Source organism: Carcharhinus amblyrhynchos, chromosome 19 (assembly GCF_965287045.1).
Source record: "Carcharhinus amblyrhynchos chromosome 19, sCarAmb.v2.hapA, whole genome shotgun sequence".
NCBI lineage: Eukaryota > Metazoa > Chordata > Chondrichthyes > Carcharhiniformes > Carcharhinidae > Carcharhinus > Carcharhinus amblyrhynchos.
Genome location: NC_137342.1, coordinates 48,463,476 through 48,482,564, shown reverse-complemented (window position 1 = coordinate 48,482,564; position 19,089 = coordinate 48,463,476). Strand labels below are relative to the sequence as shown.

Genomic DNA, 19,089 nt, shown 5'->3' with positions numbered 1-19,089 from the left:
CATGGACTTAAGGTGACGGGGGAGAGGTACAACACAGATATTAGAGGGAGGTTTTTCACACAGAGGGTAGTGGGGGTATGGAATGCTCTGCCAAGTAAGGTGGTGGAGGCTGGTACGCTAGAGTTGTTTAAGAGTAACTTAGACAGGCACATGAGTGGGTTGGAGATGGGTGGATATAGGAGATTGTTTTAAATAAGGTTCATTAGCATTGGGACGTCCCTGGTAAGGTAAATGGATGTGGTATGATAATAATGCTTTTTCTCCTTTCATTCACAGGTTTTTAAGTCGGTCCGCCTTGTTGTCCAATGAGGGGCATACACGCGATGGGTCGTACTTGGGCTGCTCTTGATTGTTCGAGATTAGCCTAGTGCTTTATGTCGTTAGTGTGTGCTTAAACTGGACCAGATGCTGGACAAGACAACGGCTCAGTGACTATCACTGATTGCTGTGCAGACACATGGATTTGGGCCAGTGTCTGTGGGAGTTTGCGCATTCTCCCCGTGCTTGCATGGGTTTTCTCCGGGTGCTCCGGTTTCCTCCCACACCCCAAAGATGTGCTCTTAGGCTGATTGGAGGTAATAAGTTGTCCCTAAATTAGGTTCCTTCAATGTGGATGGCCATAAAACAATAGGTAAGGGTCATGGGTGGAGGGGGGGACTGGTAGTGTTAAAATGGCGGCACGGGCTCGTTGGGCCGAAGGGCCTGTTTCCCAGGCTGTTTTTTGTTCTTTGTTCTTAAAATATTGCACATTATTATCTCATAGAATCCCTACGGTGCAGAAAGAGGCCATTTGGCCCATCAAGTCTGCACCGACCACAATCCCACCCAGGTCCGACTCCCATATCCCCATATATTATACCCACTAATCCCTTAAACTTATGCATCCCTGGACACTAAGGGGCAATTTCTTAGCATGGCCAATCAACCTAACCCGCACATCTTTGGACTGTGGGAGGAAACCAGAGCACCCGGAGGAAACCTACACAGACACAAGGAGAATGTGCAAACTCCGCACGGACAGTGACCCGAGCTGGGAATTGAACCCAGTACCCTGGAGCTGTGAAGCAGCAGTGCTAACCACTGTGCTACCGTGCCGCCCAAAGCTGTGGATGTGGAGCTTTACTACTTTAGTCATAATTACTTTTGCCGAGAACACTTAAAACAGCAATTCATGGTCTGAACTTTTGACAAAATTTTGACAAAGGGTCATCTGGACTCGAAAGTTCAGCTTTTTTCTCTTGTTACATATGCTGCCAGACCTGCTGAGATTTTCAAGCATTTTCTCTTTTATTTATTATTATATGTAGGCTTACATTAATTTTCTCTTTTATTTATTATTATATGTAGGCTTACATTAACACTGCAATGAAGTTACTGTGAAAATCTGCTGGTCCCCACACTCTGGCGCCTGTTCGGGTACACAGAGGGAGAATTTAGCACGGCCAATGCACCCTAACCGGCACATTTTTTGGACTGTGGGAGGAAACCGGAGCACCCGGAGGAAACCCACGCAGACAGTGGCCCAAGCCAGGATGGAACCTGGGTCTCTGGTGCTCTGAGGTAGCAGTGTTAACCACTGTGCCGCCGGTCAGCCCTCTTTTGGCTTTGTCTGAACTGTTTGAAGGTGTTACCCAATCATAAGTTTTTTTTTGATTAACAATAAGATTTTCTCTTCCTCCTGCAGACCATCCAGTGACTGTGTTAATGAAGTCAGCCACCCAACATTTTAAAAAATATTAAGCTAACACGCAGCATTGCCTGGGGTTTTATTCCATTGGCGTGTGTCAATATGGCACATGTCCATTTCTGACCTGCACACAAATGGCTTTGTCTCCTGGCTGTGCTGTGCTGCTCGGTGAGTAATCCCCGTCCTGTCGGGACTGTTGCCTTCCGCGTGTCTTCCCCACAGCGACTGGGTTGATGGCCTCCAGGTGGGAAGGGTTGGGCAGCATGGTGACGTGCAGAGGCCGGTCAGATCCAAAGTCCAGGTCCAGAGAGGATGTGAGATGAGACAAAACGTCTCCGATGCTGGGGGAGTTTTCGGGGAACTCGCTCAATCCACGCATTTTACGGAACATCAACTAGAAGCAAATTTTAGAAAAGATTTTCAGCGCTCAAATAATGCCGCAGACAACTGAAATTTACCCAGATTTGCTGAAATGCCACAGATAGAGACACGGGGTGGAGTTTTACAACCTCATTGCGCCCATTGTGCAGAGGGAAAATGTTGTAAATCGGGTGTGATGAGACTAGCAGGAACGGCAGCTATTTTCACACCCATTTCCATTTTACAGAGGGAAAGAAAAATTGTTGCAATCAGGAGCCCGTCCAGAATGGGCAAAACATCAATTTGCAATTTTTTTGCCTTCATCACAATGTGATTAATGAGTTTCACTCCCAATCCTTCTGACTGTATACTATACATGTGGCAATAATAAATTAAATCAAAAAAACCAAGGGTGAATTTTGACACATGTTATTTGCTCAAACTATTGTGTGTATTCTAAAACCCCCAAGGCCACAGGTACTTAGTTAATAAAATGTACGAACAAAACTCCATCCTTAACTCAGCATGCTTATCCAGCAATTAAAAACCCTGAAAGATTGCAGGTTTGATTGCTGCTTTGGCAAACTATCTGATCTTAATTTGGCAGCATGAGATTCCAATTCCCGAGGTTTAAGAACAGAGATTAACTGAAGTTCTTTCTCCTGATCATAAATTGGCCCAGATTTTGCAGTCAGCAATAAAGGAACAATGTTCATTCTGCTAACAGTTGCCAACAGACTTTTGGTGAGTATTTACCAACAGGGGGTAGCAGGAGGCCATTTGGCCCTTGGAGATTAAGGCTGATCTTTTACCTTAACCCTATGTCCTTGCACTGTCTCTAAATCCTTTGGGTTCCAAAAAAATCCAGCCACCTCGCCCTTGAATACACTCCACAGCAGAGCAACCACAGCTCTCTGGCTGTGGCAGAGGGTTCCAAAGGCCCACAACCTTTTGAGCGGCAACCTGTGGTTCTTAGAGATCATTGCCAATATGGCACCTTCCATAGGGTACCTGTGGGCATCTGTGAAAGGGCAAGAAATAAGAAGGCTCTTCAACCAGCATGGCCTCTTGGCTACCCCTGGTTATAATAATTCCAACATTGGTTGCAGTCAGAGAATCATAGAATCTATGGTGCAGAAGGAGGCCATTTGGCCCATTGAGCCTGCACCAACAACAATCCCACCCAGGTCCCATCCCCATAAATTTACCCTCCTAATCCCCCTGACACTAAGAGGCAATTTATCACGGATAATCAACCTAACCTGCACATCTTTGGACTGTGGAAGGAGCATCTGGAGTAAACCCACACAGACACGGGGAGAATGCGCACACAGTCACCTGAGGCCCAAATTGAACCTGGATCTCTGGTGCTGCGAGGCAGCAATGCCACCGTGCTGCCCCTAACTGCGACTGCTTAGATCCTTAAATCTGGAGTTCCCTCCTTAAATACTCCCTACCCCTCTTTTCAAACACTCCTTTAAAACACTCCTTAAAACCTACTTCTTTGAACAAGCTTTTGGTCATCACCCCTAATGGCTCATGTAGCTTGATGTGAATTTTGCCCCATAAGGCTCCAGTGAAATGCTTTGGGACATTTTGCCAGATTAAAGACATTAAGAATTCAATTCTTGTTAGTCAAATCTTACTCAGATTTTAGTGATTCTAAATCAAGACACTTCTCTCAATCTTATTTCACACATTTCAATCACATTGCTGGGAATAGTTTCATTATCGTCCAACCTCAGGAGGGAGTTGCAGGAGCCCAGTCAATAAGTTGAGTCGCCCTCGGTGAGGCATTCCCAGCACCACGTCACTCACGCCATTGAATGCTGCCATTCGGAACAATTCATGGAAGAATCCCATCATACTTTCTGCGCCCTCGCCACCATAACGTTTAACGGTGGAAAATTTAGTGGCCAAGAAGCGATCGAATTCCTGTTGAATAAACACAAGTAGACTATTTATCATTTTTCCATGTCCCAGAGTTACACAAGGAAAAGGAACAAGGCCCCCCAGGTTTGCCAGTAACCCGAAATCTATGATTAATGATAGAAAGACCATTTGAGACCAAAGGAAATGAATGTCCTAGACTATTTGCAAGTTGCCCCAGGCCCAGGTAAGGGTCCCATGCTCAGGGTTATGAGCCCAGATGGCAGAACTAGTGAATTTCTGTTGGGTGACGGTGAAGAGCTAGAGCCTCAAGGAACAAAACCTGCTTACAGGCAGTAGGATCATACAGGAGCACATACAGGAGGATAGCAACAGCAAACCAGTTCACAGATTCCTTTTTCTGGTCGAATTACTCATTGAAAAGTTAAACTGGGATTGTGCCATTATACATACAGGTATAACCATTCTTACAATACATTTAATTGCTCAGCTTTTAGCCTCTGTTCACTACAGTATTTCCGCAAGTACTGATTTACTCAATTGTACCCTCACCTCCAACTTTGATGTTCTATCCTCAATAAGACTATTACTCTCATTCACTCTGGCTGTTCCCCGGATACAACCCACATCTCAGCTCTGTTAAGTCCAAAGGACATGGGCTTGAAAGGTTACGACGCAGACTTGGTTTCACTATCTGCCACCAATCTGGCTGGACAATATAAAGCAGCGTCAGGTCCTGCTCCACTTCTAACAATGTTCACTATTGGAGGATTAACCTGCATGGTAAAAATGACCTTGGCTTCTTTCCTTTCCTGTGTACAGTCTTTTAAAGCCCTATCCCCTCCACCCTCACAACAACGTGCAAAGTGTTCTTGACCTCCTACATCACTAAAACCAACACCATCCAAATAGCCATCCCTGCCAGATTCCTCCCTTCTCCAAGCCCACCACCACAACCATCCCACCCCCATCAATTCTCTCTACTTTCTTTCTCTTTTCCCCTTTCAGAGCTCATCCTGTCCATGAGATCCACCTCCTTAACCCAAGTCTCATAAGAACATAAGAACATAAGAACATAAGAAATAGGAGCAGGAGTAGGCCATCCAGCCCTTCGAGCCTGCCCCGCCATTCAATAAGATCATGGCTGATCTGTCGCTGCTCAGTTCCACTTTCCCGCCCTCTCCCCATAACCCTTAATCCCCTCTCTTATCAAAAACCCATCAACCCGCTTCTTAAAAATATTTAGCGAGGAGGCCTCCACCACTTCAACGGGCAGAGAATTCCAGAGATTCACCACCCTTTGAGTGAAGAAGTTCCTCCTCAACTGTGTTCTAAACCGCCTCCCCTTTATCTTGAGGCTGTGCCCCCTAGTCCTACTGTCTTTTTTGAGCGGGAAGAGTCTCTCCACCTCTATCCTATCCATCCCATTCATCATCTTATACGTCTCAATGAGATCTCCCCTCATTCTTCTAAACTCTAACGAGTACAAGCCTAGTTTATTCAGCCTCTCCTCATAGCTCAATCCCCTCAACTCCGGTATCAGCCTAGTAAACCTCCTCTGCACTCCCTCCAGGGCCAAAATATCCTTGCGCAGGTGCGGCGCCCAAAACTGCACACAGTACTCCAGCTGCGGCCTCACCAATGCCCTATACAGCTGCAGCAAGACCTCCCTACTTTTATATTCAATCCCCCTCGCTATGAAGGCCAGCATCCCATTCGCCTTCCTGACCACCTGCTGCACCTGCAAGCTGGGTTTTTGCGACTCATGCACAAGGACCCCGAGTCTCATTAAACAGCTGATCGCCAACTCCCACTCCTGGTCTCCACATTAGCTGATCTTTACATCAGCCATCATCACCCCTGTCCTCAAAAAGCCTCGACTTCGCCCTCTTTACAAAACTACCGTCCAATCTTCTGTCTCTCTTCCCTCCTCCTTGATATGTTGCTGCCTCAAATCCACACCCATCTTTTGCTGAAACTGCTTCTTTGAATTCCTCTAATCAGGTTTCTTCCCCGATCGCAACCTGAAAACAGTTCTTATCAAAGTCTCAAATAACATCGTCCATGACTATCATAATGGTAAACTATCCTTTCTCACCCTTCTTGACCTTTTTACACAACACACTCCTCCAACACCTCTATACCACACTGTTGTCCAGCTTACAGAGTTCCACTCTTACCTGACTGTGGTCAAAATCAATGCGACAGTTTCTCTTCCCACTCCCATACTGTTACCTCTCGTATCTTCCAAGAATCTATCCTTGCCCCCCCCCCTCCATTTACATGCTGCCGCTCAGCAGTTTCACCTTAAGTTAGTTTTCACCTGTAGCTCAGCTCATTTTCAGTTGAAACCCTTATTCGTGCCTTTGTTACTTTTAGCCTCAATATTCAGATACTCTCCTGGCCACATTTTACCCTCTGTAAACTTGAAATCATCCAAAACTCTGCTGTCTGTGTCTTAACTTGTGAAAACCCCATTCACCAATCAGCCCTGTGCTCACTGACCTAATTGGCTCTCTTGGTTTGCAGTTAATAACATCTTCGCAAGAAGTGTCCTTGCAGTCTTTGCACCAAGAACTGTTAGTCCCTAATAGAAAGATATCCTTTTCCCAATCTGGCCCCCACGCTGCCATTGCCTTTGAGGAAATTCAAGTTTACAATGTCCGTCATGCATACATACAATTCTTACATTGCACAAGGAGGCCATCCAGCCCATCGAGTCTACACCGTCAACAATCCCACCCAGGCCATATCCCCAAAACCCCACATATTTACCCTGCTAAGCCTTCCAACACATACACATCCCGGAACACTGGCCGTGCTAAATTGCCCCCTAATCAACCTAACATCTTTGGACTGTGGGAGAAAACTGAAGCCCCTGGAGGAAACGCACACAGACACGGGGAGAACACGCAGATTCCGCACAGACAGTGACCCAAGCTGGGAATTGAACCCAGGTTCCCTGGAGCTGTGAGCAATGCTAACCCACTGTGCCACTACGCTGCTCATCTTTGTTTTCAAATCCCTTTGTGACCTCACCCCTCTCCATGTCTTCCCCACAGCTCTGAGATCCCTTGAGCATTCCCCATTTTGATTGTTTCTCCATTAGCAATCTTGCCTTCAGCTGCCAAGACTGTAGGCTTCTGAAATCACTCTTTAAACATCTCTGCCTCTCTATCCTGCTTTGCTCCTTTAAGCACTCCTTAGATTTTAACTTATCTCTTTGACCAAACTTTGGATCAGCTAACCTAATATTGCATCATGTTGCTCAATGCCATATCACTTTGCAATGTTCTTGAAGCAGCTTGAGTATTTTGTTATATTTGTACAGCACAACTTAATGTAGGTTGTTGCTTTCAAATCCTTTTCAATTGGACAATGACTTTGTTCAAAGGTGATAGTGAGGGGGGCACAGTTGGGAAGAGGATATCTTTCTATTAGAGAATTACATAATAGTGCTTGGTGCAAACACTGTAGGAAAGCTTCTTGCAAAACTACTTTATTGCACTGTATTTGCATTGTTCAAATGAAAGGTTTCAATCCTTTCGGGAACTTCTATAATGTCAATTTTCAAGATATGTTTTGTGATAACACAGTAAAGTGAACTGTTCCCAACTGGAAACACCTGGGTGGCTCTGAGAAAATGATAAGACCCAAATCAAACGACTACATGACTTGCAGAAATCACTTCCGCTCCCAACGGCAATAACACTACTTATCCCATTTTCCACTTAGTTTGAACACTCATTACCTGAGACTCCAGCATCAGTTTTGCTAAATGGCTCTTCTCCTCTGGGGTTAATGTTTCTTGTTTTGCTTGCTCAAACCGTTGAGCAAACCATTCCCTCTCTACCATGGTCTCCAGCTGGCCAATCTCGACAGATATGTGCCCGCAGTAAGTCTGCTCCAAGTAGGCCAACACCTCTTCGAAGGTGGCTTCCTCCTTCCTGAAGTTCAATATTCCTGAAAGATAATGCAATATATTTCTTTAATGTTTATTTGATGTCTCCACTGGTCCTTACCACTTAGTATTTGCTTTATCCACTTTCACATGGGAATATTTTACTATTGTGGAATGTTACCATTTGAAAATCTTCCATGAGATTATCCGTAGCAAGAATTATAAATCCAAGCCAGCTGAATGGAACCTTAATCCCATCACAAGGAAGAGGGCAGTGGGCTAACAAGTCTTACCATTTTTATCTCTTTCACTGAGATCATTTTAGTTACATTCATATCACAATATTAAGCCATGGTAAACATATGAGGCTTGCTTAGGTTCTGGACACATCTTTTGAATAATTCCAGGAAGCAGACAGTGAGTGGGCACTGTCATATGTGCATACGGTTCCTGGTTTTTATTGTGTCACATCTGATTTCTAACAAAGCCCTCCCATTAAAGAGAGTGTTAGCTATGTATAGCAGGGTATAGAGCCTCAGACATTATTGGTATCAAAATGTTTACATGGGAAGCAATGGCCTAGTCATATCATCGCTAGACTAATAATCCAGAAGCTCAGCTAATGTTCTGGGGATCTCGGTTCGAATCCCACTACAGCAGGTGGTGGAATTTGAATGCAATAATAAGATATCTGGAATTAAGAATCCACTGATGAAACCATTGTTTATTGTTGGAAAAACTGGTTCACTAATGTCCTTTCGCGAAGTAAATCTGCTGTCCTTATCTGGTCGGGCCTACATGTGATTCCAGAGCCACAGCAATGCGGTTGACTCTCAATTACCCTCCAAGGGCAACTAGGAATGGGCAATAAATGCTGGCTAGCCAATGACGCCCATGTCCCACGAATGAGTAAAAAATATAACTACACTCAAATAATTTCTATAATAAATCCAACACACAGACAGTTTCTCTGTTGCTGGTTCACTGGGAAAAGTAACACCATCACAAATCAAAACTGAGTAAATATTTCATGTTTTTCTCTTTCCTTTGCAAGTTTTAAAACAGGAAGGAGCTTTTGTCACATTTGTACAATCGAGGATTCACTTCCTCAGTCACTATTTATTGTTTTCCTCCCAAGAAGAAGGAAGGTTATTGCGAGATGCTCTCTTGTTCCCTCCCCTCTCCTGAAGACGTTGATTTAATTTTGCATTACTGATCCACAGATGCCCACGTCCTCTGGTGCATCACCCAAGTCATCATCATTCATACATCAGTTCCAGCAATGAGTATTAGTTGGCTGTTCAACTGCACCTTTCATATGGTGACTTCAGGCAATGCTCTTCCATGGGTAATTCAAGCAGATTGTTGGGGAGGATTAGCAGTAGGAATCTTTCAATCCTGAGGGTGCTAAATTAACTGTGGCATTCACACCGGCTAAACACAGTTAGTATCACACAAATCGAAGGCTGAACCTGGGATCATCTTTGACTGTCTTAAGCAAAGAATATATCTATCCAAGAGTTTGTGTGTATTTGCGCCTCAGTGCCCACAAATTATTTGCAACTGAAGGGACAAAGAATCAACTTGCCTCTGTCACTGCCCTGTAATCCAACCAGCTGCTAGGAGGTGGTTTGTAACAGCAGCAAGGTTAGGACTTGATGGCTGAGATTACTGATGCAGAAAATCAATTATCTACAAGATTGCACCTTGGTCCGCCACACAGTGTACAAGTCGGCATGGTTACAGGTTCAAAGATAATGAGATGGATTGTAATTCATCAGCCAACTGTGTAATCAGTGTTCACAGATGGCATTGGTTAGTAATGTAATCAGTAGTAAAGACTTCCATCAGGCCAGAAAGGGTATAGCTTCTCAGATACTCGCCCTGAATCTTTGCTCAACACCATTACATAATGATCCATAGGCTGCAATCCTGAGTTCAAATCCCCCCATAATTCCAACAATCGACAATGGATTTCATGGTCATCAGCAGATTCTTAATTCCAGGTATTTTTTATTGAATTCAAATTTCACCATCTGCTGTAGTGGGATTTGAACCCAGGTTTGCAGCCTACAGATTAGCTTAGGCTGACTTGCTCTTATATTGTTTTCTACCCTTTGCTTTAGAAGCCCATCATTTTCTAATCAGCAATCGAGGATAAGGAACCTGCTGATGAAACTGACAATGAGCATCAAATGGAATAAGCACAAAATAAAAAGGACTGTTCTGCTTATTAAACACATCCCCAATTTCCCCAGTTTAGGATCTAAGTAATAACAATAACTTCACCACCTTAGCTGATAAATTATTCAAAAATGTTTAATGTGGTTTGCACTAGGAATATTTTAATTGTCTAACAGTGGCGGAAAAAAATGTCAATCTAAATTTTGTTTAATCATTTGTGTGACATGGGTGTTGCTGGCTGGCCAGCATTTATTGCCCATCCCTAATTGCATGAGGGTCAACCGCATTGCTGTGGCTCTGGAGTCACACATCGACCAGACCAGGTAAGGACAGCAGACTCCCTTCCCTAAAGGATATTAGTGAACCAGATGGGTCAATAGACAATCCTATTGTCTGGATTTACCTTTAAGTAATATTTTAGGTTAATGTTCTCTCTCTCCTCATAACTCATTTGCTTGAAAGAGTTCTTTCCCTAGAAACCCACCCATTCTCCAACCCACATACAACAATCCAAAATCAATCACATCGACCTTGAGGGAATCATGGGCTGTGTGTCTGTCATTGTAAAGTTACATCCAGTTTTGGATGAGAGATGTAAAATATCATGCTTCTGCAATCTTGACTGTATCTAGGTAGAAGAAGTGAGAAATTAGTCTTAATTTCTTCTAGAAAGTAGACACTTGCCTTTTGTGCGGAACACTTCGTGACCCTGAAGTGCTTCAGTTAAAACCTGGATTTCAGGGATCATCTCTATCGCACCTTGATTCAGTGGGTCGATTTTAGCAGCTTTGTGGCCATGTTCACGATATGCAGTCACTAGACGTAGTAAACCATGGTCAACTGGAGAGTGAAACAAAAATCACACTGATATTCGGGCCTTTAACTAGTAACTGGCAGACTACATGCAGCAATAAGAATTTATCCACGCGCTCAAAAATTCATTTTAAGTTCGTGCAGCAGCTTCAGCGGAGATCTTATGTATAAAAAGATCTTACATATAAAGAGAAATTTCTAAAATGGTCAATGTTTTGCTGAACATTGTCAAATGCCTCCCTCTGCCTGCAAGTGCCAGGTTGAGCTCATCCTCTGCACCCCCCCCCAGTTCAATCACATCCTTCCTATAATCCTGACAGCCAGAACTGCACACAGTATTCCAGCTGTGGCCTTAATGTACAACTCCAACAACCTCCTGCTTTAATAATCTATGCCTTGATTGATAAAGAAAGGTGAGTGTGCCATATGCTTCCTTCACTGCCTTACTAACATGTCTTTCTGCCTTCAGAGTTCTATGGACAAACACACCAAGTTCCCTTTTTCCTCAGAACTTCCTAGTGTCCTGCCATTCATCGAATACTTCCTTGCAAAACTACTCATTCCTCACACTTTTCCAAGTTAAATTCCATCTGCCATTTATCTGTCCTTAGACCATCTCCTCTATATCTTCCTATAGCTCAAGATACTCAGCCTCAATGTTAATCACCCAGCCAATCTTTGTGTCATCCATACTAATTCTATGCCCCCCCACCTCCGCCACATAGTCATCTATGTTGTTTATAGACATGATGAATAATAGGAGACCCAGCACAGATCCCTATGGTGCGCCACTGGACACTGGCTTCCAGTCACCTAATCAGCTGTCTGTCTTCACCCTCTGTCTCCTACAACTGAGCCAATTTTGAATATACTCTGTTTTCCATGTGCATTTGCTTTCATTATAATTCTCCTACATGGGTCCTTATCAAAGGCTTTGCTGAAATCCATTTAAACTACATTAACTGCACTACCCTCACAATACACATTAACGATTTGGAGGAAGGAACTGAAGGCACTGTTGCTAAGTTTGCAGATGATACAAAGATATGTAGAGAAACAAGTAGTATTGAGGAAGCAGGGGGGCTGCAGAGGGAGTTGGGCAGGTTGGGGGAGTGGGCAAGGAAGTGGCAGGTGAAATATAATGTGGAAAAGTTTGAGGTTATGCACTTTGGAAGGAGGAATGGAGGCATAGACTATTTTTAAATGGGAAAATGCTTACAAAATCAGAAACTTGGGACCTGGGAGTCATTGTTCAAGATTCTCTGAAGGTTAACATGCAGGTTCAGTCGGCAGTTAGGAAGACAAATGCAATGTTAGCATTCATGTCGAGAGGGCGAGAATACAAGAGCAGCAATGCACTCCTGACACTGTATAAAGCTCTGGTCAGACCCCATTTGGAGTATTGTGAGCAGTTCTGGGCCCCATATCTAAGGGAGGATGTGCTGGCCCTGGAAAGGGTCCAGAGGAGGTTCACAAGAATGATCCCTGGATTGAAGAGCTTCTGTATGAGGAACGGTTGAGGACTCTGAGTCTGTACTTGTTGGAGCTTAAAAGGATAAGGGGAGACCTTATTGAAACTTACAGGATACAGCGAGGCCTGGAGACAGTGGATGTAGAGAGGATGTTTCTACTATTAGGAAAAACTAGAACCAGAGGACACAACCTCAGGCTAAAGGGATGATCCTTTAAAACAGAAATGAAGAGGAATTTCTTCAGCCAGAGAGTGGTGAATCTGTGGAACACTTTGCCGCAGAAGGCTGTGGAGGTCATTGAGTATCTTTAAGACAGAGATAAATAGGTTCTTGATTAATAAGGGGATGAAGAGTTATGGGGATAAAGATAATAAGTTGCCTTCCCATTTTTCTGACCAAAATGCATGATCTCACACTAATCCACGTTAAACTCTATCTGCCATATTTTGGCCCATTCTGCTCACCTATTTATCCTTACTTCCTCAATGCAACTTACTGTTCCACGTAATTTTGTGTCATCGGCAAATTTGGCAATAGAGCCTTCTATCTCTGTATCAAAATTGTTAATATAGATTGTAAAGAACAGAGTCCCAAGAACCGAACTCTGTGGCACCCCATTAGTTATTTCTTGCCATCCAGAAAAAAAAACACATTGATTCCAACTCCCTGTCTTCTGTCTCTCAGCCAGTCACCTGTCGAAGCTGATAAATTACCCCTAATCCCATCCTCAAAATGGAGATGGAACTTTGTCTCCACAAGAACCGTGCAGTGGTCACTGCTACCAACACTGTCATGGGTAAATGCAACAGTCCCAAACTAGCAGCTATGTCCTTTACATCAGCTGGGTCTGTGGTGGTGCTAACCAAGTCGATCTTGGGTGATGAAGAAACCCACACAGAATACATTCTGTGCCCTTGCCTCATCAGTGCTTCTTTCAAATGCTTTAACATGGAGGGGTACTGAATCATCAGCTGAGGGGTGCGTGCAGGTCATAACCAGCAGTTTCCTTGTCCAAGTTTGACCTGATGCCGTGAGTCCACAGTCAACGTCGAGAACTCTCAGGGCAACTCCTGCCAAACTTTATAACACAATGTGCTGCATATCTGGTGGGTCTGTCCTTTAGATGGGACAGGGATTATCCCGGGATGGTTATCGTCATGTCTGTACAGTATCATTCTATAAGTGTGACTAGTCAATGAGACTAGTCCCAAATTTGGCACAAGCTCCCAGTTGTTAGTAAAAAGGGTTTGCGGTTATCTTTTCCTGTGTCGAGGTCGATGTTGGACAGTCCGCCAGTTCCATTCCTTTTTGTACACTTTATACAACTGAGTGGCTTGTTAGGCCGTTTCAGAGTCAATCACACTGCTGTGGTTTTGGAGTCACATATAGACCTGACCAGTTACGAACAGATTTCCTTCTTTAACAGGCATTAGCAAACGAGATGGGGTTTGTGAAACAATTATAAGACTAGCTTTTTTTTTTCCAAATTCTAAATTAATTTATTGAATTTAAATTCCATCAGCTTTCATGGTAGGATTTGAACCCTTGACCCAGAGCATTAACCTGGACCTCTAAATTACTAGTCCAGTAACAGTACCACTATGCCATCATGGTGCTACATTATTGGGAGGACTTCTTTGTGATGAGACATTAAATTAAGGTCTTGCCTGCCTTCAGATGGATGAATATACCATAGGATCTTTTACAAAGATAGGGAAATTCTCTGAAGGTCATGGCCAACATTACCCAGATAATCTAATAATTTATCACATTGTTTGTGGGATTTTTGATGTGAGTATGCTGGCTATAGTGACCACATTTCCTACCTTACATTAAGCTGATTTTTCTCTACACCTTAGCTGTAACTGTAATACTATATTCTGCACCCTCTCCTTTCCTTCTCCCCTATGTACTCTATGAATGATATGCATTATGTGTCTAGTGCGCAAGAAACAATACTTTTTACTGTATCCCAATACATGTGACAATAATAAATCAAATTTCATAAGTATCTCCTTAGCTGTAAAGTGCTTTACAACAACACCACGTGATCATTAAAATTTCTCTGTAAAAGCCAAATGGAGAAATGCAGTTTATTTAAATAGTTCCTCTTTTTCCTTCATTGCTGGTTGGTTCTTGGGTCTTTTCATCAGTCTATTTTTGAACTCACTCAACACTGCCCTGAAGTCAACTACAAACCATTTCATGACTTTCAACAGCAACATTCCTGTAACAGATTTTGAGGTTTTCCCCTTGTTTTATGCATGTAAACTGTTTCTGTGCCCTACACGACCTTAGGGCGTCACAACCACATCTGATCCTGTCCTTGCTCTACGTGTAGATAAGAGCATAAGAACGTAAGAAATAGGAGCAGGAGTAGGCCATCTAGCCCTTCGAGCCTGCCCCGCCATTCAATAAGATCATGGCTGATCTGTCATGGCTCAGTTCCACTTTCCCGCCCTCTCCCCATAACCCTTAATCCCCTCTCTTATCAAAAACCCATCAACCCGCGTCTTAAAAATATTTAGCGAGGCAGCCTCCACCACTTCAACGGGCAGAGAATTCCAGAGATTCACCACCCTTTGAGTGAAGAAGTTCCTCCTCAACTCTGTTCTAAACCGCCCCCCCTTTATCTTGAGGCTGTGCCCCCTAGTCCTACTGTCCTTTCTGAGCGGGAAGAGTCTCTCCACCTCTATCCTATCCATCCCATTCATCATCTTATATGTCTCAATGAGATCTCCCCTCATTCTTCTAAACTCTAACGAGTACAAGCCTAGTTTATTCAGCCTCTCCTCATAGCTCAACCCCCTCAACTCCGGTATCAGCCTAGTAAACCTCCTCTGCACTCCCTCCAAGGCCAAAATATCCTCGTGTAAGTGCGGCGACCAAAACTGCACACAGTACTCCAGCTGCGGCCTCACCAGTGCCCTATACAGCTGCAGCAAGACCTCCCTACTTTTATATTCAATCCCCCTCGCTATGAAGGCCAGCATCCCATTCGCCTTCCTGACCACCTGCTGCACCTGCAGGCTGGGTTTTTGCGACTCATGCACAAGGACCCCGAGGTCCCTCTGCACCGTCGCCTGCTGCAGTTTTTCGCCACGTAAGTAATAGTCCTTCCTACCATTATTCCTACCAAAGTGGGCCACCTCGCACTTGCCAACATTAAATTCCATTTGCCAGTTCCTGGCCCATTCGCCCAGCCTATCTAGATCATCTATCTAGATGAGCTAGTGGATCATAAAACAGCAAAATGGGTTAATTTCTCCTCTCCCTAATGCCGGCATGAAGAACGGCCATGAAGCAGATACTAAAGCAAAATACTGCAGATGCTGGAAATCAGATATGGACATCTATGGACAGAGAGTGAACATTTCATGTCAATAATCTTTTGTCAGAACGTTCTGAACAGAGCCCCTGAAGAAAGTTCTAGATGTATACAGATAAGAAGGAAGGCCATTGGGCTAAAATATTTACTCGGTTTCTCTTTCCACCGTTGCTACTTGACCTGCTGGGAATTTGCAGCATGTTCTACTTTTGTTCTCTGATAGTGTCCTGACAGAGATCAGGCATCCACTAAAGGATCAAACGGCAAACTGTTTCTTTTACTTTTAACCATGTTGGTCAATAGTGTACACTATTGCTAGGTAGACTGTAGGATCCTTTGTAAGGTTTACTTCATTTGAAAGACTTGAGAACTCAGCTGGAAATTTTGGGATGAGCTTAGAAATTGATTGCATTCTTTCAAAATACAGTGTTAGCAGAAATGAGGCTAAACAAAGTTTTTCATGGCCACACAGCTGCCAATTGTTTATGTAAGTTGGAGACTATGTGTGTCCAGCTTTTTCAATAACACAATAAGAATTCATTTATTGTAGTAAGAGTTATCTGTTCAGCTGAGTTCTGTTCTGTCCAAGATTTTGGATCAAGTCTGTATTGGGATCAGCTTCTGCCACTCTGTCTCTTTTCTCTCTCACTTTTCTCTCTCGTAAATCAATTTTCTTCGCTTCTGTCACGTTAATTTTAAATAATGCTCAATAAAAGAAGTTTGGATCAGTGTTGCCTCCATCTATTCTAAGAGATGAACAGATCCTATATAGCCAGCAGCCTTTTGATAGAATCACAGAATTCCTACAGTGCAGAAGGAGGCCATTTAGTCCATCAAGCGTTTTCTCTGTGGAGCTCAAGGTAAGGCAGCTGTGTCAGAGTCCACGATTGTCCCAGGAGAAATTTGAGGATGAAGAATGAGGCTAAAATGGTCCATGTCTATGTGATAATAACGAGACAGAGCATGCTTTGGTACTGACAATGAGGCAAGTAAATCCAGTCGGCAGAGTGAAGAATAGGTCATCATCGCAAGGCTCCTAACTAGCAGTGTGGTGACATAACTCAGAGCAAGACTTAACAAAGATATGAGAAGAGACCATTAGTTATCTGAAGAGGGCAGATAATGTGACAACTTAATGGAAAATGTGACAATTTAATGGAAAACGTTTCAATGGTAGTTATTCCATTGTCCAATGTGGTGAGCATAATGTGGAAATACCGGCGTTGGACTGGGATGGGCACAGTAAGAAGTCTCACAACATCAGATTAAAGTCCAACAGGTCTATTTGGAATCACAAGCTTTTGGGGCGCTGCTCCTTCATCAGATGAATGGAGGGGTAGGTTTCACAAACACAGCATATATAGACAAAGACAAAATTGCAAGATAATGGTTGGAATGCAGGTCTTTTCAGGTAATCAAGCCTTTTCAGTGCGAGTGAAGAGAGGGATAATCATAGTAAACTACCCAGCCTTCAGGAGAACAGCGACCATGACACCACACAATCCTGCCATGGCAACCTCTGCAAGGAATGCCTGATCATCGACATGGACAGCACCATCACATGTGAGAACATCGCCCACCAGATACAGGATACATACACAAGCAACTTAGTCAACGTTGCCTACCTCATTTGATGCAGGAAAGGATGTTCGAAATGTTGGACATTGGCAAGACTATGCAGTTGCTACAACAATGGATGAATGGATACCACGCATCAATCACTAGGCAGGAGTGTTCCCTTCCTGTCGGGGAACACTTCAGCAGTCACACGCATTCAGCCTCCAATCTTCTGTTAAGCATTCTCCAGGGTGGCCTTCAAGGCACACGACAATGCAGAATTGCCAAGCAGAAACTGATAGCCAAGTTCCACACACATGAGAAGAACTCTTGGAGAATGCTTAACCAAGATCAGAGGCTGAATGCCCTTGACTGCTGAAGTGTTCCCCGACAGGAAAGGAACACTCCTACCTGGTGATTGTCAAGTGGTGTCCATTCATTCTTTGTCGTGGCGTCTGCAATGGTCTCCCCAGTGTACCATGCCTCAGGGCATCCTTTCCTGCAGCATATAAGGTAGACAAAGTCCTAAAATAGTAGTATATTCTGACACCATACAAACCTGCCAAGGCAACCTCTGCAATCTCTAATAAGCTGTTGATTTTAAACACCTTGCATTAATACCTTACTCACTAATATGTATTCGTAATTAGTACCACACATCATTTGACAGAAGCCAGAGGGTGGTTGTAGAGGGTTGTCTTTCACACTGGAAGCCAGTGATCAGCGGTGTGCCTCAGGGATTGGTGCTGGGTCCACTGTTATTTGTCATTTATATTAATGATTTGGATGAGAATATAGGAGGCAAGGTTAGTAAGTTTGCAAGATTGGTGGCATAGTGGAACACTGAAGAAAGTTATCTCCGATTGCAAGGGCTTCTGATCATTTGGGCCTGTGGGCTGATGAATGGCAGATGGAGTTTAATTTAGATAAATGCGAGGTAATGCATTTTGGTAGATTGAACCAGGGTAGGGATTACTCAGTTAATGGTAGGGCGTTGGGGAGAGTTACAGAAGAAAGAGATCTAGGGGTACAGGTTCATAGCTCCTTGAAAATGGAGTCACAGGTGGACAGGGTGAAGAAGAAGACATTCAGCGTGCTTGGTTCCATTGGTCAGAACATTGAATACAGGAGTTGGAATGCCTTGTTGAAGTTGTACAAGACATTGGTAAGCCCATGCTTGGAATACTGCGTACAGTTCTTGCTGCAACTGTACAGGGTACTGGTGAGGCCGCAACTGGAGTACTGTGTGCAGTTTTTGTCACCGCATTTGCGGAAGGATATATAGGCCTTGGAGGGAGTGCAGAGGAGGTTCACTAGGCTGATACCGGAGATGAGGGGGTTAGCCTACGAGGAGAGATTGAATAGACTGGGTCTGTACTCATAAGAACATAAGAAATAGGAGCATGAGTAGGCCATCTAGCCCTTCGAGCCTGCCCTGCCATTCAATAAGATCATGGCTGATCTGAAGTGGATCAGTTCCACTTTCCCGGTCTCTCCCCATAACCCTTAATTCCCCTGTCTATCAGAAATCTATCTACCTGTGACTTAAATATATTCAACGAGAATTCCAGAGATTCACCACCCTTTGAGTGAAGAAGTTCCTCCTCAACTCTATTCTAAACTGGCCCCCACCCCACTTATTTTGAGGCTGTGCCTTGAGTTTCTCTAAGAGATACACAAGGTTATCTTAGAGAAGGTATAAAGGTATCCTTTATGCCTTCGTCAAGTCTTTTATACTTTCAGTCACTTGTGGCTAATCTGTAGGTTGATAGATAATCAGGTGACAACACACAACTAAATGCACTGTAGTCTGTCTATTACCATCCCAACTGAGATGGCATAGATCAAACCTAATACTTTCTTGATCCTTATGAATGTGACAGGCTATCCTTTCACC

General features: G+C 43.7%; 1 protein-coding gene across 1 annotated transcript in view; it reads right to left on the bottom strand.

Moving 5' to 3' along the window:
* dhtkd1 (dehydrogenase E1 and transketolase domain containing 1) overlaps nt 1-19,089 on the bottom strand; it is a 58,148-nt gene that overhangs the window by 36,990 nt on the left and 2,069 nt on the right. The window contains exons 2-5 of the mRNA XM_080207743.1: nt 10,707-10,862; nt 7,689-7,900; nt 3,788-3,982; nt 1,812-2,081 (exon numbers count right to left, since the gene is read on the bottom strand). Of these exons, the coding sequence (XP_080063869.1) occupies nt 1,812-2,081; nt 3,788-3,982; nt 7,689-7,900; nt 10,707-10,862 (833 nt within the window). The remainder of the gene's footprint in view (nt 1-1,811; nt 2,082-3,787; nt 3,983-7,688; nt 7,901-10,706; nt 10,863-19,089) is intronic.